The sequence below is a fragment of the Orycteropus afer genome, unplaced genomic scaffold (assembly GCF_000298275.1).
Source record: "Orycteropus afer afer isolate SDZICR_OR568_19922 unplaced genomic scaffold, OryAfe1.0 scaffold00136, whole genome shotgun sequence".
In the NCBI taxonomy this organism is placed as follows: domain Eukaryota; kingdom Metazoa; phylum Chordata; class Mammalia; order Tubulidentata; family Orycteropodidae; genus Orycteropus; species Orycteropus afer.
In genome coordinates this window covers 6,897,987-6,920,438 of record NW_006921723.1, presented here as the reverse complement: position 1 = coordinate 6,920,438, position 22,452 = coordinate 6,897,987, and the positions used below count along the sequence as shown (strand labels likewise).

The window sequence follows — 22,452 nt, the reverse complement described above, 5'->3', positions numbered from 1 at the left end:
AAGTCGCTAGGAGGCCTCCTCTTGGATGTCATTTTGGGGCTGAGTGTGGACAACCCAAAGGAGTTAGCTTTAGGGCTGCAGTTGGGGCAGGACAGAAGGGCCCTGCACCTTGGCACACCTGACCAGGTGGGGCCTTTACTTGTAGCTCCTGGCCCTGGGTGCTGCCTGCCAACACAGCAGTCAGCCAGGTGGTGATTCCTGCACCTCAGCCCTGGCTGAGTGGCTCCAGAGCCTCCTGGGTGGGTTGGATGTGCTACCTTGAGGCTGCAGAGCCCAAGACTTCCAAGTCTTCCCACCTGGCCCATGTTCCCATGAACACATGTCTCTTGGTAGGTGCCTGAGCCCATGGCCAAGAGGAGCCAGAAGGGAAGGTCTTGCTGTCAGGAAGATGCTGAGCTGTTGAAGTAATATCTCAGTGATGCCCCAGGCCCTGGAAATAAGTGCTCTTTTGTCAGGGGGTCAGAGGACAGACTTCCCCCAAACCTACCAAGTGCTTGGGTCCATGGGGCTGACTGCTCAGAAGAACCCGGGCTTACTACCATCATTTTCACAGGGATACAAATCAATGATTTAAAATGTGCAACTGGGGCTCTTAGGAAAGGGTGAGAAAAGAGGATGACAGAAGGTGACAGGGGAACCCAAACTGTGATGTGAGGTGAAGCCTCTTCCCTGTTCTGTACATGCATGTCTCCATCCACTCAAATCCCCTAGCCGGATAGTCACGTTGCAAAAAACAAGCACACGCCTTATTCTTGAGCAGAACAAATCGTATAATTTGGGTTTACAGAAGTAGGGTGTTTGTGTCTGAGGTTGGGTTTTTGAAAGGACTCGGATCAAGGGGACTTGGAAATTCCTACATGGAACTTGATAGGCCTGGCTGAGGGAACCTTGTGTGTGTGGGGTGTGCTCATGAGGCAGTGAGGAGAGGTGCGTTTGCAAACTGTAACTGACGAGGCCCCGGCCAGCCCTGCTCCTTTCTCTTGCAGACTCTCCTCAGTTGCCCCAGAGAATGTGTCCCCAGCCCGCACATGCATGCACATGTGCTCACCTTGCACACCTGGGGTGCCACTCATCCTGGCTGCTTGGTGCAGTCTTAATGCACCTGTGGCCCCAAGTTGACTGTGTCCTGCGGGGACCTCTCCTGATGCAGGTCTCTTGTGAGAATGCACAGTGTCCTCCACTTACAGGGACGATTGTCTGGTCTGGTGAAGCCTGGGTGTCAAGGACAACCCTGTCTGGACACTCCTCAGGGACTCGTGCTGGGGAAATGGGTCAGTACCACCGAACTCTCTATGGGCAACTTGGGTGACTTTTTCCTCTTGCAAACAATAAAAGAAATAAATAGAACACTCGTCTCCAATGCAAATGCAACTCAAACGCAAATTGAACAAAAACACATGATTGTCTGGGAATCTCGGTGGGGACAGCAGGACTGGCCGGAGGACGCAGGGGAGGGCATTTGGCACATCAACAATCAGCCCACTCCCTGGTTATTGATCACACAACACACAACCTTATTACACAGTTTTGGTCCTTCACTGGGTACTTATATTAACATCATTTCTTCACAATAAGGATGTCTAATGCCAAAAATACTGTTAAGGAAGAAATAAAATAGGAAAAGAAATGAATTAGAAAAAATTACAAGTTATGTACAGATTAAGGGATATTCCATCCGGGAAAACATTATTATTTTAAGTTGGCCCCTATGGGAATAATTTAAAGCCCATCCGAGTAGAGAAGGACGATGTGTCCCTGTGAAGACAGAGCTGTCCTTTCCCTGTGTCGGTCACATCGAGATGTCCTCTCGTTGCCGAGAGCCTGGGTGAGAGCAGACTTGGCCACTGGGAGCCACGCCCCGCCCCAGCTGCAGGCACAGGGAGAGCTTGGCGGCTAGGAGAAGTGGCGCTGTGGGCATTTCCCCACAGAGAGTGCCGGAGGCTTCGGTTCCCTTGCTGCTGTCCATCTGATTGGAGTCCGGTAGGGGTGGTAGGCTGGAGGCCTGAACTCAGCCAGCAGGCCCTTCTGAAGGGCAGCCATGGGGGTCACCACGGGGCAGCTGAGGCACGGACCTTGGAATGAAAGGGAGTTGGGGGCCAGTTGCACCTCTGCACTGGGGACCAGGGCCATTGGCTCCTGACATCCCCAGACAATGGGGGGGTCTTGGATGGGGGCCGTGGATTCCTCTAGAGGTCTCACAGGGGCTCGCCAGGCACAGATGACACAATGTCAGGCATAGCCCTGGCCGTGGCCCTGGGCAAGTCTCTGCCCAGGTTGCCATGTTTGAGAATTCCTTGTCCAATCCGCATCTGATGAAGCTAGCGGGAGTCAGCCCCACGCCTCTCAGCTTTGCCTCGGGAGGTGGGGTTGGGGTTGGGGTCCCCTTGGCTTGTACAAACAAGGTCAGAGATAGAAAATGTCTCATTATCTACAGTATAAAGAGCATACCCAGACCAGCGTGGGCCCGAGGCGGGCTTGGGTCTGCAAACGAGCTGAGATCTCGGAGCAATGCGAAATTACATCTTAAAAAACAATTTGCAAGTCATTTTTGATTTTTTAAAAAATACTGTCTTTTAAAACCACATGCTGAAAGGGATTCTGGAGTGGATCAGGTTACCAAAAGGGGGATGGGTGTAGTTTTCGTTATAAAAATCATTTGAGGGATTGACCTCTTTGGAGCACACTCCGGTCTGTCCACTCCCTTGCAGGAAACCGTGCAATGCCCAGAAGTGGCCCCTCAGCTTCCGCGTGTGATGGAATGCCACCCAGCCTGCAAGTGAGTCTCCTGCCTGAGCTGTGCGCAGTACCACGACATAACAGTGCTTTTAGGAACAATTCTTGGAGATGGTCGAACTACAGCTGCTTCAGGGGCTTTCGTGTTCTGAGTTTTAATCTGAAAAGCTGGGACTGAGCCATGGTGGGTAGGGGTGTTGATGCTGAGAAGTGGCCAGACGCAGATGACAAGGGGCTTTGCAGACCCCAGGCTGGATGGCTGCTCAAGGCTCTTGCCTTTGTCTTCCGCAGAGGGCGACCGGGACTTACGTTGGGATATCAGGGGCCCTGCAACCTCCTCCCTTTGGACCTGGACACCAGCACCTCCCGGGCCTCTCAGAGGTGGTTGATGGGGTTGAAGGCTCCTGACTCCGATGTGGCGCCTGCCATGTTCAGCCAAGCGTCCAGAGAGCTCTGGGAGGAGGTGTGGAGAGGGGCATCCTCAGAGAGGGACAACATCATTGCATACGCCTGGGGAGGGGAGCAGACAATACATAGGGCAGGCAGGTGAGCAGGGTGGCTGGGGCCTGCAGACCACTCCCTGCCCCTCCTACTTCTTGGTCACTCTCCCATTGGTCCAGGCTGTGAGGGGCTGGGGCCACAGAGGCTGACCCTCCCACTGCCAGGACAGGGAAAGGCCATGGATTCTGGGGGAGGGATTAGGCTATGGGCTGAGACACCACTGTCAGAGGCCCCTGGGCACAGGGTCATCCTCTTTGGCCTCTCAGGGTGCATCCACCCCTGCATCCACCCCCATTTTCTCTGCCCCGGTGATTAGATCAGCAAATCTTAGGGCCAAGCTCTGTTTTAAGGGGGCCCTAGGAATTGGCAGTGATTATAGTTATGAGCCCAAGGCCAACAGTAGGTCAGGGGTCCAGGAACACCCATGAGGGGGCCTGGCAGGGGCTGGAGAGTCAGTTTTGACAACTGTCACAACCTCCCAAAGCCACTTCTGAGGAGGGAAATACAGTGTTTCTGGGCCACCAGGCAGACCAAGGATGCAGGTAGTCTGAAGCGTGGCTTCTGTGGCATAGTGTAGGGGACAACTTTCTGCCACAAGTCGCATAGCACGAGGGACACGGGCTGCTCAGGGCTGCTGGGTGAGTGGGGTAGGTGTGGGAGGGAAGGCTGGGCTTGCTCTACAGAGCTAACACTGACAGAATTAGTAAAGACACAGACAGACAGACAGACAGCTTTTGTGGAGATTCAGGTGGGTCTGTTCTTCCTGGGCAGGCTTCAGAGAGCCCGAGGTGACTTCCCTCCTTCCCCAGACTGGAAAGAACCAGGAGGCCCTGTGGCCACCTACTCTAAGGAAGAAAGACCTCTGTCACAGTCCCACATGGAAACAGTGACCTCCTGCTGGGCAACTTCCCTTGAGAAGATTCTGGGGCCCCAGGCCACCTGCCTGGGTCAACAAGGGGGGCACATGGCACAGGCATGTGGCTGCAGGCCATCATGCTGGTGTCCACTTCCCATTGGGGGAAAGAACAAAGTGATCATGCCTCCATGGGTGGTTCTGGCAGGAGCGCCACTGGGGGACCCCCCATGCTATCCTAGTCTGAGCTTCTCTCACTCCATCCCAGCACCGCCCCAGATTGGATGGGCAGCGTAGGCGTGGAGTGGGAGCAGCTGGGTTGGGAAGTGGGCCATCCCAGCAAGAGATGCTATGGCCAGGGCTGGGCAGAGGGTGGGGAGGATGGGGCTCTGGTGGGTACCTACCTGGTTCTTAACCTGCCTGTACAGAGTCTGTTTTAGGGCCTCAGAGTCTAAGGTGGAATTAAACACATCTTTAACTTCAAATGCTTCCTCAGCTGCTTTGCGGAGGTCCAGCCCCTTCCCAAAAGTCGGCATCGGCTCCAAAGCTAACAGACCGCCTTCTTCCTCCTCAATACACCTGTGCCAAGGACCGGGGGACCTGGGGTTAGCTGGGCTGGCCTCCAGCCGCCTCTCTGATGCCGCCAGCTGGCTCTGGGCCTGCATGCATGCCCAGCGCTCCACGAGCCACATGCACAAGGAGACGGACACACAGACACATGGACACCTGGACATGAAGCCACATGGATGCACGAGTGCTGGCAGATATGGGGAGATATGTGCATGCGTGTTGCAGGCAGCAGGCGGGGCTCAGGTCTTAGGGATGAGGATAAGATGGAGGCCTTATTCCCCAAGGTGCTGGCCAGCTCTGGAGGGCTCAGGGCTCCCTCTCCTGGGCCCTGGGGCAGCAGCAGGACCCTCTAGGGGGCTCTCTACCTGGGCTTGGGGGGATGGCAGTGGCACTCAGCACAGGATGTAGGTGGGGACAGTGCCCCAACCGGCAGGACTTCTAATCAAGGTGCCCACTCTGCCCCCAGCAGCGTATGGCCAGCCGGCCCTGCCTGGTGCACTGAGGGCCAGTGCTTGAGTGCAAGGAAATCCCTGCCCCACCCATCTTTAGTCCAGGTTGTTAGAAGCCCGAGAGGAGTGTATCTTGGGGAGCCTGATCCCTTTTCTTGGCCTAGGCTCACCCTAACCTTGTGTGAACGCCTCATGGGGGAGTCCCCTGCTGGAATGGTGGCACATCTGTGGCTGAGAAGGGAGGCACCTTCACGCTGCACAGCCCCCCAGCCCCCTCCCCACATGACTCGGGCTGCAGGGCCAACACTCACCTCCGCGTGTGGTCGAAGCCCACAGCCAGGGGTGCGGGTGGTTCCTCGTCCTCCTCATCCTCATAGGCGCCCTGTGGCTCGGGGGTGGGGGATGCAGCATCGTCCTGGGACTTGCCCGCCAGACTGTCCTCGTCTTCCTCTTCCAGCTCCTCCTCCTCCTCTTCTTCCACATCCTCTGGCTTCTCACCAGCCAAGCCGGGGCCCTGAGCTGGGCCGTCCAGGTTTTGTATCTCCGGCCTGAAACCACATGGGAGGATGTTGGTCACACATGGGGCTGGCACTCAACCTTTGGATAGTCCCCAAAGGCCAGTGGCTCAGTTCTGGCTTGCTCCCCCCTATACCCGCCCCCGCACCCCAGCCTGCAAGTGCGGTCTTGTCTTGAGGCCAGCTGGTCTCCCTCGGCCTCAGTTTCCTTTTGTGGAACAGGAATGACTCTACCGTCCAAGGTCTTTGGGATGCTGTGTGCTTGGTGTTCAGAGAGAGGCAGGGGTAGGGACAGGGATGGGGCAGGGACAGGGGCAGGGGCAGGGGTGGGGGCCACTCAGTGGCACTCGCTATGCAGCATAGACAGGCAATCCAGGGGTTCTCGGCAGGTGTGTCTGGAGAGCAGGCCATGCCTCGTCCCATGGTTGGGCAGTGGTCCCAGGAGCTGGCACGGGGCTTCGGTGCTGGATGAAGGAGTCCCTCAGGGGAGCGACAGGACTAGAGGTGGGCAGGCAGAACCCCTGTTAGCACCTGGTGACCAATGTTTGCTCCTCTCAGTAGCTTCAAGGACACAAGGACAGGGTGGTGACCCCCTGTGTGTGTGGGAGCATTCAAGACTCTGGGGTTCCAAAGATCAAGGGCTGAGTCCCAGCTGCCCCTGAAACTGTCTGAGCACAGGAGGAGTGTGCTTCTGAACCCCTAATGCCGCCTCCCCCTGATGGAGCACCGCCCACACAGAGTTCCCCCCTGATGAAGGCCCCTGCAGTCCAGGCCCCACCTTGAGTGTCCCTGGCCACTGTAGGGAGTCAGGAGCCCAACTCCTCCTTAAGAGGAGTAAAGGCCATGAACACAGGCAAAGGTTCTCTTCTCCCTCAGGATATGCTGGTGGGGTTTGTCCTCAAGCCCATGACTGAGATCCCTGTTTCAGTGTGGGGCCCTTAGGCCACTAGTCCAGGGCATGGGGCCAGTGTTCTGGGGGCTGCAAAGGGACAGCAAGGAGGGCAGGGCAGACGTGCCCCCCAGTGTGAGGCTGGCCAACTCGGATGTAGGCCTGACTCGGGACCTCCAGAGCCTGCTCCTGCCTGTACTCTGGCCTTAGGGCAAGATGCCCACAGCCATGTGGTTGACATTAACAGGGTACATAATCTGGAGTATGGGGGACAGACAGGCTCTGTTCTCAGTATGTGATTCATCAGTCAAATGGTGTTTGAGTGTCCTGTGGCTGCTGCAACAAAGTACCACACACTAGGCAGCTTAAAACAACAGGAGTTTATTGTCTCACAGTGCTGGGGGCTGGGAGCCTGTAAGCAGAGCGTCGGCCGTGTCGAGTCCTTCTGGAGGCTCTGAGCAGAATCTGTTCCTGCCTCTCTCTCAGCTTCTGGTGGCTGCAGCCATCCCTTGGCTTGTGGCTGCATGGCTGCAAACTCTGCTCAGGTGGACACATGGCTGTCTTCCCTCTGTCTGTCTCTGTGTCTCTGCTCCACTTTTGTAAGAACAATGCTCTGATGGGGTCAGGACCCGCCCTACTCCACCAGCCGCTCCACAGAAGATGGGGCAATCTGCTTCCATAAAGATTTACCGCCTTGGAAACCCAATGGGGGTCGCTATGAGTTGGAATCGACTCAATGGCAGTGAGTTTGTTTTTGGTTTTCTACTCCAGTATAACCTCATGTTATCTGATAACATCTTCAAAGAATCATTTCTAAACAAGGTCATGCTCAGGTACCAGAGTTGGGACGTCAACATATCTTTTTTGGGACCCAATTCGCCCTATAGCAAATGGCAGTACAGAGGCCATCTCTGAGTCTTCACTGACGTTCAAATGAGGAGTCATGTCTGGGATGCAAATGTGGAGGGCCTGTGGCTGGGGGACAACCCCCGGGTCACCGGGATTTGGGGGAGATTCCAAGTCCAGACCTCTGTCTTTGTGTCTTCCCATGTGAAAGTATCAGAGAGACTAGAGTGAGTAACGCCTCGCGTTCATTGTCAGCACTGCGAGGGAAAGCCACACACTGGCATGCAGATTACACACAGCACGTTGAGACGTGTGTCATCTCATCAAAGCTGACCTCACTGTGTGTTTTCACATGTAATCCCCTCTTGTCCCCTGCCCCTTGCACAGAATGTCTGCTCAACGCTAGGAGGTCTGCATCCTGATTGAGTGCTTAGTGTGTCTGGAGGGGGGAGGAGAAGGTACCTGCAGGGCTGAGTACTGGGTCCACATAGGGTTGGCAGACTGGAGACAGCTGCAGGCAGGGAGGGCACAGGGACTGTTTCCCTGGCTAGGGTACTAGGGGCTGTGTGACCAGGAAGCCAGGGAGCCCCAAGTTCTCATTAATGGTCACAACAGGAAGGTTGGTTCTGAATGACACCAGACAGCATTCAAATGGTTGAGAATGGACCTGCCACTGTCGCTACCACTTTGTGCAGTAACATGGCTGAGGTCAGGATTAGTGGACTCACAGCAACCTTGACCATGGTTTTCACTTCTGGCAATGATGAATGGCAGGGAAGTTCCAGGACAAGGCCAGCCAGATCCTGGGGTCCTCAGCCCCTTATCTCCCTGATCTCGCCTTCTCTCAGTTTCCCTCTTCGGTTAGGGCTGTGAGCAGGGCTGAACATGTAGTCTGCATGGGGCCGGCCTCTTGGGGTTTGGAACATCTCGGGTTCTTTGCCAGCTGGCCTGGTGTTAGCATTCATCCAAGGAGAAGCCCATCCTGGGGTGTCTGATGTGTCTTTCCAGGAAGAAGGGGTCCCAGATAATTGACAGCTGGTGAGATCGGAACCAGAGGTTGTGTAGAGCACCCTCAGCATCCATGAAGCCAAATTCTGCTGTTTTCCTGTTGTGCACATGTGTGTACATATGCGCACATGTCCACGTGTGCATATGTATGTGAATGTGCATGTGTATTTTTGCACATGTATCCACCTATGTTTCCATGTGGCTGTGTGTGCATGTGCATGCATATGTGCATATGTGAGTGTATATGGGTATGTGTGCACCCATGTGTGCATGTACGTGCACATGCACGTGTACTCTTCGTGAGGCAGTCCTCTGTTTGAAAACCATTAGTTTCTTGTATTTTGTGCTTGAAAGCACAGTTGACCTTGGGGCAGGAGCCCTCACCTGGCAGATGCTTTGTTCACACATGTGTTCACAGCAGGGCCAAACAATACCAGCTGCCTTTCAGACGTACGTGTTGGGGATTGTGCTCAGTGTGCAACACTTGTGATGATGTCTGTTTCCAGACAGACCTCAGTGCTTACACTTATCACCCTCTCTGGATGGGGAAACCGAGGCAGGGGGAGCTTCCAGGTGACCGAGCTGAGGCCTCCCCTGCTGCGATGCCCTGTCCCCAGTCCTGGTGTGGGCTGGGGCAGGTGTTGTGGGAAGCGGTGCATGGCTCTACGTGAGCGTGGCCACACAGGGCGAGTAGAGGTCAGACCCTCTGGTGGCTTGGCGATTTCCTTACCGTTTGTCTGTCCGAGTTGATGCTTGGCTCATCTCACTATTGGCAATAAAGTTTCTGATTTCGGAGAAATAGGAGTCCTCTTTCTCATCTAAAAGTGCGTGGTTGTCCGACTCGGAGGTGGGGGAGGAGGCGCCGGTCCCAAGGTGGTTCGTGAGGACCCCGGAGTGCTGGCTCACTGTGGGGGCAGGGTGGGTGAGGGGTGTTAGACGAGGGGATCCTGCACTGGGCAAACCCGTCCTGGGGGGCCTCAGCTGGGGGAGTGCACACTGGATGCTTCTGGGAAAACTCAGAGCCTGAGATTCTCTTTCATGAAAGTAGTTTTAGGGGTTCTGGCCAGCTGTCCTGCAGGCTCACATGTGAGCCCCTTTCTGCCCTGTGCTACTCCCCTCCCAGCTCCCCTCCCCTCTCTTTCTCTCCTCCCCTCTCCTTTCTTCCTGTCACTTCTCTTCCTCCCTCCTCTCCCCCTTCTCCTCACTCTTCTTTCTCCTTCCTCTTCCTCCCCTCCCCTCTCCTCTTCATTTCCCTTCCCTCCTTCTCCCACCTGTCATACTCTCTCCCCTCACCCCTCCCCTCCTCTCTTCCCTTCCTTGTCCTACACACACCCTTACCACCTTAATGGGCTCCCCAGGCCCCACCACCCTCACTGTCCTTCCTGTTTCATTGTCCCACCTGCCACACTGCCCCATTGCCCCTCTGTCCCACCTATTCTATTGCACCACTGCCTGCACCATCCCATCTGCCGCATGTGTTCACTGTCCCCCATCTCACCTGCCCCACCACCCCACCTGTCCCGTTGTCCCATCACTCCACCTGCACCACTGCCTGTACCATCCCACCTGTCCCACCACCCACACTGTCCCAGCTGTCTCACTGTTCCACTTGTACCACCGTCGCCCTGCCCCCCTGTCTCATCGTCCCACCTCTCCCACTGCCATACCATTCTACCTGTCCCACTGTTCCATTGCCCACACAGTTCCAACCTGTCCCACTGTCCCACCTTTTTCACTGCCCCTCCGCCCCACCTGGCACATTCTCGTGCTCATGCTTCTTGAGGTGTCTGTCCAGGTTGGTCTGCTGGCCGAAGCACCGGTTGCACAGATGGCACTTGAAGGGCTTCTCTTTGTTGTGAATGTTCCGGACGTGCCGCTGCAGGTTGGAGGAGATGCTGAAGGAGCGGTCACAGTACTTACACCTGGAAGACACATGCCGGCTTGAGAGGGACCTGGGCCGCTGTGGGCAGACGCCCGCAGTTCCCCGGGGGAAGAAGGGGTCCAGAAAGAATGTGGTCACTGCTTCAGAGACCACCATGGGGACAGTAAACCCAAGCAGCAGGAGGTGATGGCAAGGGATGTTCTTTCCCCACCCTGCAATACTGCAGGGGCCTGTGCACACAGCTAGTTTACCCGCGGAACCTTAGAGATGAAAGATGGCAACAAGGAAGTTGTCTCTAGAAACAGCAATGCTTCAAGCAGCAGGCATATTCTCCTGTTGTCTGGTGTGTATGCCATGCACTGGCAGGAGACCCTATCCTATACCTTCTCTCTGGGGACCTAGTTCTAGGACCCCCAGCATCTCCCTCCTCTGGATCACCTGGGGTGAGGCAACCAGAGGGAGAAGTGCTGCTGGTCACCTCCAGAGGGCACCCTTGTACCATAGGAACAATGCAGGAGGCAGTTTCCTGCTCACTGGGCCAAGACCACTGGGGGCTCCTGCAACCTTCCTCCCCGGCAGGGTGATGCCTGCCTCACTAGGGCACTGGGCCTGGCCTCCCAAGTGACTAGGTGTCCTTGGGAAGCCTTCAGCTTGTCTATCCATTGATTTGGGGCTCATGAGCACCCTAGATGCTCTTCAGGGCCCTGACGGTGAGGAGACTCCAGCTGCTCCTTGCCCAATGCCTCCCTGGTCCTCCCTTGTCTGGCCCCTAGGGTTGAGGGACTGCCAGCCTGCAGAGAGCATTTGGGAAAACCAGACAAATACACTCCTCCCTCCAGATGCCTCCTTTGCATCTGCCAAGTGTTATCACAGCACCTCAACTTCATTAGAACAAGGTGCTCTACTGCTGGAGAGTCATCGTAATGAACAATCTGAGACGTCTGCACGGTGAACGGGCCCCTGAGATGGGGTGCCTTGGGCAGGGCACGCCCCCCACAAACACATTGGTGACCCGGAAGACAGGAAGAGAGGGGTATTTTTCTATTTTAGAAGGTGGGGACTGAGCTGGCAACCTAAGCAATGATATGCTGGGAAACAAGAAAAACCAAGTCAAACACAGAGATGAGGGCACTGCTTAAGGAGGAACTTTCTAAGCACAAGCTCTGCAGATGCCCATGTACCACCTCGGGAGGGTAGGCTCCTCATCATAGAGGATGGCAAGCAAAGGACAAGGAGTGCTATTGAGAGGTGTTCTCGCTGGCTCGTACGCCTGACTTGGTTATCATCAATTGTGCACATGTGTGTGGGGTATGCATATGTGTGTACTTATAAGTGCACATATGTAGGTTTGTGTTTATGTGTGTACATGTCTCTGGGTGTGTGCACATGTGTGTAGCGGTGAATGTATGAGTGCATGAATGTATGTATGTGTTGTGTGTGCGCACATGCGTGTGTATGCATGAGGGTGAGTATGCATGTGTATGGGTGTGTGCATGTGGATGTGGGTGTACATATACATTTGGAAGCATGCAAATGTGCACATATGTGAAGGTGTATACACACATGCATGAATGTGAGCTGTGTGTACGCATGTATATATGCACACACATACTCACATGGCACACATGTGCACACATGGGTGCATGCATGCACATCAATGTGTGGGTATGTGAACATATGGGTAGATGTGCATGTGCATATGTAGACATGTGTACCTGCATGTGTGTGTGTGTCTGCACATGTGTACTGGTTGCCTGGCTTTTGTCCAGGGGTGATTATCTGGCTCTCGGGTACATGAGGACTTGAAAAGTGTCTTTATAAGACAAATGTTGTTGTTGTTGTTATGTGCTGTGGAGTTGGAACCGACTCATAGTGATCCCTCCTTGGGTTTCCGAGGTGGTATCATTATGGAAATAGATTGCCCCATCTTCCTTCCGAGGAGTGGCCCATGGGTTTGAACCAACAGCCTTCAGGTTAGCAGTCAAGTGCCTTAGGCACTACGGCTACTAGAGCTCCCATAAGACAAATAGCTCCTGCTATTTCCAGAATGTGACATCCAGTGGTATCCTGGTGGTCAAGTCTTTCAGAGGCAGCAGCAGCATCCACGTTATGTGTCTTGTGTGTACAGGGTAGGGGGTGTTTGTTCATCCACTGGGACCCACTCTCAGAAGGGTGACCCAAACATCTGCTAAAGGCCAGCACTTTGTAGCCTCTGCCCCCAACTTGGTGCTGATGGCCCTTGCCAGTGCAGTGCACTGCCATACACCTCCTGTTATGTGGTGGGCATGTGTCTGAAGACATCGGCCCTTCTATTGCCCAGTGTCCCTTGACACCTGAACCAGGACCAGGCCAGGAGGTGCCATATGCCAGAGCCCCATGGGACTGCCCTGTTGCCCCTGAGGCCCGGCAGAGGTCTGGTGCTGCAGTGGCCTTGCTGTGCTTCTCTGTGGTGGGGCCCTGGGGGCTCCCTGCCTGGGGGGTCTGACTGCCCATCAATACAGCCTTAGTGGCCTCCCTTAGGCAGAGACACTCAGCTTCCCAGGCCACCAGGACCTGTGCCCGAGCCTTCAGAGGTGGTGCCACTGGGTCCTGGGCTGTGCTTTCCAATGCCAAGGAGTTTCCTTGGAAGCTCAAAGTCTCCATGTTACCACCCTGATGTCCCCATCCCCCAATCTGCTTGATAAAACCTGGCAAGTTTGATAATGAGGACAACAGAACAGGGGTGGCCCTCTTGTCCAGACCCTGTTTTTGGGCTCGGCAGCAGCACCTACCCCTCTGGTGCTATTCCCAGGGTTTAACTTGGTCAGTTCATGAAGCTTTTAAATACCACAATTCAGCTCTCCCCACAGTAGACAGGCAACGAACGGTTTGGTAGCTATAAAACAGCTTCCCACTACAACCATGGGTGGCTCTGCCAGGCAGCCTTGAGGGTACCGCCTTAGGGCCCTCTCTGCTGACCTTGCTGCTCCTCCACCAGGCGAGCTGCCTCTCTCGGCATGTGGGCCCCAGGGAGTCTTCGGCTCTTGTCACCACCCACCTCCCCCAGCATCCTGAGCTCAGTCACTTGACTAGGACCCATCATGTCTCCAAAACCTGTGTGGCCAACAGCTCTGTTCTCTGGGTCTGTGAATGACAGAGGCTGCCTGGTCGGGGCTTGAGCCACTCAGCAGTGTTTTAGGGGTGCTCAGCGCCTCCAGGCCCGACACTGCCAACACAAAGGTCTGGAGGGAGGAGTTGTACATCTCATGTTCCCCTCAACATCTGCAAACTCATAGATACCTGGATGGCCCCTTGCAACCTCTGCACATGGGGAAGGAGACCCTGGCCTTGGGCCAGGAGCATTCCGCTCCCTGGGCATACTGCATGCTGGTCTGTCTGCCTGTCTATCCATGCACTCACACGTACATGCTTACATGCATAGTGTCCAGTTCTGGGTGTCACTGGAAACCCAGGGTCTCTTGGAAAGGTTGCAATTGATGTTTCCTCCATGGACTCTGAGCACTGGGATCCCCCGTGAGAAACAGGGAGATAAAGGGCTTGTTAATGAAGTCAGAGATGGGGCATTTTTGCAGGGCTTCTTCCCCCCTACCCCCTTTCCCCTGTCTCTGGGGCCCAGAGGGGAGGGCAGTGGAGATGTAGATTCCATTCGGTCTCTGAGAGTCCTGAATGCAGCCCTCTCCTGGTTTTAATCTAAATAAATGACCCAGACCAAGGAGTCAATCTGAAATTTAGGGGTGCAGTGAGCCCAAGGCTGTGAGGGGCAGAGTTCTCTGAGCAGCTGGGATTTGCTTTGCAAATAAGCTGACAAGTGGCTAGTGAAATTTATGACCGAGCTGCATAAAATCACACACCACTGTGCTCATGTGGAATGAGCGAGTGCAGACTGGGCTGGCAGTGACACACCCTGGAGGGCACTCAGTGGACCTGGTGGGGGGCTGTGGCCCTGGGGGTGCCCATAGTGGTGAAAACACAGCACAGGCTGGGGGAGGGCAAAATGGCTGAGAGCAGTGCTGGTGGTAGAGTCTTCTTGGGTCTGGTGGGGGCATCACCAGCCAGTTGTCACAGGGAAAGTCAGTTTGTCTGCATTTAAAGTGGTGAACAAGTAAGATCTTGGGAAGATGTCAGCACGAGCAGATCTAAGGTCCTGTCTGCCCCACAAGAACACTATAAAAACAACTGGAATCCTGTACAAGATCTCTTGGTGGTGCAAATGGTTTGTGCCCAACTACCTACAGACTGGGAGCTCTGGTGGCGTAGTGCCTAAGGCATTTGACTGCTAACCAGAAGGCTGATGGTTCAAACCCACCAGCCACTCCTCAGAAGGAAGGTTGGGCAATCTACTTCCATAGGGATACCTCCTCGGAAACCCAAGGAGGATTTTCTATGAGTCAGATCCGACTCAATGGCAGTGAGTTTGGTTTTTGGTTTTACCTAATGGTTGGTGGTTCAAACCCACCCAGTGGTGCCATGGAAGAAAGGCCTGGTGATCTGCTTCTGTAAATATTCCAACCAAGAAAACCCTGTGGAGCAGCAAGAAAACCAGTGGAGAAAACACTGGGTGCACACAGGGTCACCACAAGTTGGGACTGACTCGATGGCAGCTGTTTTTTTTTTTTAGAATCCTATATAAAGTGGAGCTCTGGTAGCATAGTGGCTAAGGCACTTGACTGCTAACCAGAAGGCAGGCGGTTCAAACCCACCAGCCACTCCTCGGAAGGAAGGTTGGGCAATCCTACTTCTGTAGTGATATCGCCTCGGAAACCCAAGGAGGGGTCGCTATGAGTCGGGGCCGACTCGACGGCAAACAACAACAACAACAACATATAAAGTGGAGGAAGAAAAAGGAAGGACTTGTGAAATCCAATCCTAAACATAAAGCTGAAAGACAAAGAGGATGCACCAAGGCTGGGTGCCGGCCTTCCTGGGATGGACACTGGGCTCGCTCGGGTGGGCTGGCTCAACACAGAGATGGGGAGCCAGGAAGGAGATGAAGGAAGCCTGCATGCTGCAGACATGGGACGAGCATGGTCCTGCCTGGAGCCACAGGCCAGGCCAGGAGGCTCAGATCCTGGGTTGGACTCAGGGCTCCAGGAGTCAGGGTCTCAGAGAGACTGATAAGCATGGCCTCAAAAACAGACATGTGACACAGGGAAGCAGCCTCACCTACCATTTCCTTAGTCCACTGCTCTGTTACTCCAACCCAAATCCCAGAGCCCTACACAATGGACTCATCAGATACCAGGGTGTCATAGAACCTATCTCTTCTAGCTTCACTCTAGGATCTCTGACCTGGGAGAAGTCCAATGCCAAGGACAGCTCACCCCAGGGGGTCTCACCCTCCCTTCAGGAACCCCATTAATCACATTAAAGGGCTTTTCTTTTTGCCACATTGGGCTTTGAAACACTTCTGAATAATTTGAGATAATCACAAGCAAGGACTTAAAAGGAAGAACGTTCAAATGCTGTTTGGTTTGACTCCAATCACCCAGGCCGCCCCCAACACTGTTGGCTTTCGGAGGGCCTGCGTCAGCACAGCCTCTCGGGGCCCACGCAGCAGAGACGCACGTGGATGCTGGCACTGCTGCCTGGCAGGCAGCATCCACCAGCCCACTCGGGGGTCATGCTTCTCCTCCTGGGCTTCTGGGGACGAAGGTTCATCCTATCCTCTTCCAGCTGAAAACTCTCCCAATTTTCCACGCACGCACAGAAACCACCAGTGATGTCAAAAGGAGAGCTAAATGCACCCGTATTCTCTCCCAGACTCGCCTGGAGCCAGATGAAGGCAGGATTTGCGACACAAACTTTCATAATGATTACGGTTACGAAAGCTGAAACTCACAGTTTAGGGCGAACAACAGAAATCAATGATAATTAAATTCTTCTAGAAACACGGCCCAGCCCTCTGGGGGCTGGCTCATAGCATGCAACACTGTCCAGAAGTCAGCTCTCTGGTACAGAAACAACACACAGTTCATTCTCTGGAAGGGGCCAGACCAAGTAAATCTTTCTGTGTGAGCCTTTGTTGTTAGTTACTGTATACACACACACACACACACATATGTATACATACATACACACATACATATATATATGTTGAAGGGTATCTATGTGTTGGGTGTGTTGGGAGGATGGGGGCACTGGGCACAGAACTGGGCAGTAGCTGAGTGCTTTCCTTTGCCTACCAGGTTGGTCTTGGTCTGGGGATGCTGGTCACCACTTGGGGCAGGGTTCCAAAGGCAGAGGGGTCTTGTGGGGTGTGTGAGAAATGGGGACACAGATCTGCAGGCCCTATATTATTGTGCAATCACCTCCCGGGGGCCCTGACCTTCTCTGTGGCCACAGTACAGGAGCGGCTGCAGGCTGTGACCTTATACCCAGGCCAGACTCTCCTCATCCCGATGGTCACTGTTGACAGACGCATGTTATTAAGCAGATCCCTGACATATAAATTAGCATTTCCCCAATTGTTCCCATGGTGATGGTTCCCTGAGAATCTCAAATAAAATACTGATTCCCAGGCCTCTCCTGGGAGATGTTATGGGGGGTGGGCGGAGGAGGGCTCAGGTAAGCTCCCTGGCCTCAGGCTCCTATCTTTGAAGTAGACACGATGGTGTCTGCTCCTTGTTGTGGACCCAGATGGGGGAGCACACATTCCCGACAGCTATGCAGACAGAGCCAGCTGCTCGTGTTCAGGGGAGCGAGGCAGGAGTGGATATTGAGGGCTGTCAAAGGACATCGAGAGAATGCTCAGTGCCCCCATATCAGGCCTGTGTGTGCACGGAGCTCCTTTCCCAGTGTGAACCAGGGGCTGGGAGGCAGCTGCATCTGATGTGGGATGAAGGCAGTAGGGGAATAAACTAAGGTTTTCTCGTATAGAGATTGCCCTGGGGTGGGGGTCCTGGCTTCTGGTCAACCCGCTCTGACTTGGAACCCTCACTGACACTCCAGTTGCTGTACAGCATCCTCCTGAGTGAGTTTTCTGGAAGCTTTTGGGCACCTCCTGCCTCCTCTTTGAAACATCCAAGGAGCAGGACAGATATAGGCAAGGGGGAAGAGGCCTAGAGAGCCATCAGACTCCAGGTTTCAAGATGAGCACCCCAGCTCCCAGTCCCTGCTCCTGAAGAGATGGCTGCACCCAACAGGGAGCTTGTGGGGACAGGGCAGAGGAGTGAGTCATGCTGCTATTCCAGGGGCCACATCTCCCCACAAGTTGGGCGCCTCCTACCTGTATGGCTGCTCCCCGGTGTGCGTCCGCAGGTGCCTAGTGAGATTTGCTGATCTGGGGAAGATCTTGCCACAGTACCTGGGGGTGGAGGGAGGTGAGGAGGGCGAGGGAGACCGTTAGGGCTGATGCAGCCTGCCCAGGACACAGGACACTGAGGACTTCCCAGCATGGTCCTCCCAGTCAGGGTCCAGTGCCCAAGGTTGTACAGATGGGGATGGTTTACAGGACTGAGCCTCCAACCAGCGGGCAGTGGAGGGAGGAAGGGTCTGGGGCCTGGTGCTGGCATGAGAGACCTGGGTCTGGATTAAGGTCATGGTCCCCAAGGACCTTGATGAGTAGGGGCAGCTCTCCTTGTGTGGATCACCCAGGATCTGGGCCTGGCGACCTGGGTGAGCCTTCCACCAGCAGGCACTGGGCTGCTGCGTCTGAGGCTTCCTAACCCTTCTTAGCCCCAGAAGATCCTTCAGTTTACAGAGAAGGCTACCACTTGCCCCAGGAACAGATAGGGCCAGTTGCTCGGTCCGTTCAGGGTTGACCCCCTCAGCAGTGCCTTAGTCCCTCAGCCCAGCAGTGGCTGGAGCCGGCTCAGACCAGCTTGGACAGGCCCCCACCAGCTGGTGAAGGTTATGGTGGGGTCTCTCCCCAACATGGCAGCAATCCATCGGCAAAGACTGTAAAGACTGCCTGAGTGCCCTCTGGGGGGCCACTGACCAATCACCAGCCGTCTCCACAGCCCGCCTTGGATTCAGAGGCCTAGGTTAAGGCTGACTTTCTTGGGTTCCTAGCAAACAGTGCCAGGTGGGTCATGGTGGGGAGGCCCACCCATTTTGCATATTTGCTGAGCTAACCTGGAGCAGATTAGTGAACCATGAATTATTAACGAACCATGTATTATTACCATGTTTCACTCTGGTTGCTAACTATTGAGTTTTTCTAGGAAATGCAGGTGGCCCTTAGGCCACCAGGCTGGGGCCCTCCCACCAGCACCCCACGGGCGAGCTGAAGCCTCACCTGCATGTGTACCGCTCCTTGCCCTTCCGGAGAATGGGATCCGAGAGCGTTGGGGGCGGGGACCGGAAATTGAAGGGGTGGTGGGGCAGGGGCTGCAGGGAGGTGCTTGAGTCGGCCTTCAGGGCTGCAAAGCTCTCCAGCTTCTCCGTCATGGTCTCAATGGCTGACATCTGTTAGCAGGGGAGACAGGAAAGGTTGCCATTCTTCTTTGAGAGTGTGGATCACCCCCATGGGCACTGTGGGTCTTTTATGACCACACACAGCAGTGAGGATAGGCCAGGATGAGAAGCCCATGCTGGTCCTCAGGCAGTCATTGGAACCAGCAGTCTCAGAGAGGCTTCCTGGTCACTGGGTTAGATTCTTTAACTTTGTTGTGGTCTGTCCAGTGCTTGTCCTTCCCTGGAACACTCCAGATGCAGGCTAAGGTCTAGCCAATGGAGGCTCGAACTGACTTTTACCATCCAGACCAACTGCCTGGATTTGGTGGTATCTGATTGACTAGCTGGTGATATTCCTGATGACCTCATTCCATGTTCTAACCCAGGCCAGCACTGCCTGGCCATCTTGACCCCATGTGCCCTGCCCAACATTCTGGTTGGCTAGTTTGGGTTAAACACAGTTTTACTTGGATTTTTTTTTTTTTTTTTTAAGTCTTGAACAATTAAGATATTGATCCTGAATCAGAATGGATTGTTTTATTGTGAATGTCAATTTAAAACATGGATCATGAACCTGAGATACCACTGCCTCCTAGTGTAACATGCTGTAATTGCAGGCAAAGTACTATAAGGAATTCAACAGGCTCTTTCAGACTAAAAAAAAAATAGTTGCTATTGAGTTAATTGGACTTATGGAGACTCCACACGTATTAGAGTAGAACTGCACTCCATAGGGTTTTCAATGCCTGTGTTTTGGAAGTAGATCACAGGCTTTTCTTTCAAGGTGCCTGCCTCTGGGTGGACTTGAACCTCCAACCTTTTGGTTAGCAGCTGAGTGCACTAACATTTGCACCATTCAGAGAAGATGTCCCAAATTAAGCTTCAAATTAATAATGCCAAAGTCACTTAACCCAGTTGATATGGCAAAAGATAGTGCAAAGATGGTTTCCTTCAGTCTGGGGTAGGAAGGAATTTAATTGATCCAACAAAAATAATTCAGAGATAAAAAGAGGTGATATGGGAGAGTCTTATAGTCACAGCTTAAGTAAACTCAGGGCCCTGTATCCTCAGGATTGCATTGGTTTCTAGCAGTTTAGAAAAATTCTCGTGGCTAATGTTGGGAAGAAAGGGAGGGGAGGTGTGTGAAAGGGAAGGGCTGTGCAGGACCTCTCTCACAGCTGCTCAAACTGCTCAGGAGCCAGAAACCACTGGCCAGGGGGCTTTTGAGGCTGCCTGAAAGGAAGGTGAGCAGGCCCAGCGCCTGCATCCTGGGCATCCAGAGCCTGCCCCTTCTCCCTGAAGATGTCAAGGGCTTGCTTAGAAAGGAGAAGAAGCCATTGGATGGGTTATTTCCCTCTCAGTGGACATAGCACTAATCAGAAGCTCAGACGCTGTGGCCCTTGGAGCACTCAGGTGAAGCTGAAACCTGCCCCTCTTAGGTGCAGAGCTTGGTGACAACAGAGGGCATGAAACTGATGGATCCAGACAGGTTTCTTAGCCTGTCCTACAGAGCATCTCTCCCCTTGTAAAACAAAAACTGCACCCAAAAGGGCTCTGGGCATACTTGCTGTATGCTGGGCCCTGTGGGCTTGGCGTGGGGGTGGGGGCTGAAAGGGAAGAGCTTTCATGATGGGGCGTGGGGGTCTCAGTGAGTCCCAGCCATTTAGCCCTCATCAGGGGACCTGGCCTACGCTTGGCACCCAAATTCTTCTCCAGGCACTCAGTCAGAGGCATTGATGGGGGAGCAGGTGCTAGGAGGAGGGGATGCTGTGTGTTTGTGTAGGGTGGCTTTTTACCAATTCCAGCAGAGGCCACAACAGCTCCAGTGCCAGGACATCTTACTATTTAGGGAACTATGATTGGTTACTGTGAAAAAACCCAGAAATGTATTTATAACAGCCAAAAGGTGGAACCAACCCAGTGCCCATCAAGAGTTGAATGGATAAACAGAAGAGGGAATATGCATCAATGGAACTTTTCTCACCTACAAAGAGGAGTGAACTACTGACATGTGACACAACATGGCTGCTCCTTGAGAACATCATGCTTGCTGAAATAAGTCAGACACAGAAAGCAACATATTGTATGACCTCACGTATGTGAAAAGGACAGAACGGTCAAATCCACTGAGACAAAAGAAGATGTGCGGTCACTGGGGTTGGGGGGAGGGAAAATGGGGAGTTAGAAAGATGTAACCTGAAAACTGGTGAACTTTATCATATGTAAGTGATACCTCACTAAATCTGTTGAAAGACATGCAGTCAGACAGACAGACAGAAGGGGGTTCATGAGTGGTGTTGTTAATAATAATCACCAAGGCCTCCTCTAACCCCTAGGCTGCTCCCAGGGCCTTGGGCTCTGTACCATCACCCTGGGGAGGCAGGTCTCCCTTTCATTGCAGTGCAAGATGCTCTACACCCCAAGGTTTGCACAGCTGCCCAGGAATCCCCAAGTGGAGGGGTCTGGCTCTGGCAGATTAGTGTCCACACAGCCAGCCCTTGTACTTTGTGGATGCTGTTTGTCATCGGCAATGGCTGGACTGGGAACCACTGAGTGTAGGCATAGCTTTCTTGCCCCTCCTCTTGGCTCTGGGCCATGGGGCAGGCAGGGGGTGGCAGGAGGGACAATGGGCAGCCAGCTCCACCAGGCCTCCCTTCCTCGGCCTGCCCACTGGGGACTGAGTCTTGCCGGCCGATGTCCCCGCCATTCTCACTAGCACAAACGCAGGATGTGCCGGCTGGCTTGTCGGCCTCCCCAGCCTGTCTGAGGAAAATCGAGGGAAGTTATTAAACTAACCTGTGGCTCAGCAAAACAATGGCCAGTGCTAAGTTTAGCTGTGAACCAGGCAGGGTGTGGGGTTCACAGCTGTGGGTGATTGTCTGCGGTAGGGACACCGGGAAGGAGAACAATGTCCTCCTCTGGAGTCACATTAAGGCCCTGGAGCCCCCCGGTGGGGTAGGGGTAGGGGACAGTGGCAGGTGACTCCCAGGAGGGGCCTGGGACTCAGGCAATGAGGACAGGTGGGTCCTGGGGCGGGGCACAGGGAGACTCTGGGCTGACCCCTTGCCCCGTGGATGTCCTGGCCACCTCTGGCTGTTCTTCCCAGATGCCCACTCCACTCTCTGTCATGGGAGGGTACTTGTCTCCAGCTGACCTCCTCCCTGGGCATCTTATTTCCATGGAAGGTCAGTTTCTTCCCCTTCTCCTCTGCTTCCTGCCTCCTTGTCCCCCTGCTTTTCCTCCATCTATACTCAGCCCTTCCACCTCTTTTGATCTTTTCTTCTAAACCTACCCAAGTCTCCCTTACCCCAGAAAGGACCCTGTGGCCCCATGGGTTGGAGCAGAACTGTGCCCCACAGGGTTTTCCGTGGCTGATTGTTTGGAAGTAGATTGCCAGGCCTTCCTTTTGAGGTACCTCTGGTTGAACTTGAACTTCCAGCCTTTCAGTTAGCAGCCTAGTGCATTCACCATTTGCACTATACAGGGTCTTCAATCCCTCCTCCTGCCAGGCTCTGTGCCAGTCCCTAAGAAGCTGGCATTCAGGGCCATCCCCACTGGCTCTTCAGGTCTCTAGGGTGAAACCTGCCATCCTCTGACTGCCAATCCCCAGCTCCCACTTGGTGTTTCTCACTCATCCTTCATTGGCCTATTTCAAAGACTCCTCTTGCACTGACCCTTAGAACACTGGGGTACTGGGGTTCCCTGAGGTCTGTCTAGTCCCTCATCTCCTCTTCCCTCACCTTCTCCACATGGCACTCTCATATACTGGACTCTTGGCATGACTGGCACATCTAAAGACTCAGTGATGACCT

At 54.1% G+C, this 22,452-nt stretch overlaps 1 protein-coding gene across 1 annotated transcript in view; it reads right to left on the bottom strand.

Annotated features, from left to right (window-relative positions):
* Positions 1–3,108: 3,108 nt before the first annotated feature.
* Positions 3,109–22,452, bottom strand: part of PRDM16 (PR/SET domain 16) — a 466,689-nt gene continuing 447,345 nt past the window's right edge. Inside the window, exons 11-17 of the mRNA XM_042781601.1 lie at positions 18,483–18,652; positions 17,472–17,549; positions 10,117–10,286; positions 9,095–9,269; positions 5,418–5,654; positions 4,492–4,666; positions 3,109–3,243 (exon numbers count right to left, since the gene is read on the bottom strand). Coding sequence (XP_042637535.1) covers positions 3,109–3,243; positions 4,492–4,666; positions 5,418–5,654; positions 9,095–9,269; positions 10,117–10,286; positions 17,472–17,549; positions 18,483–18,652 — 1,140 coding nt within the window. The remainder of the gene's footprint in view (positions 3,244–4,491; positions 4,667–5,417; positions 5,655–9,094; positions 9,270–10,116; positions 10,287–17,471; positions 17,550–18,482; positions 18,653–22,452) is intronic.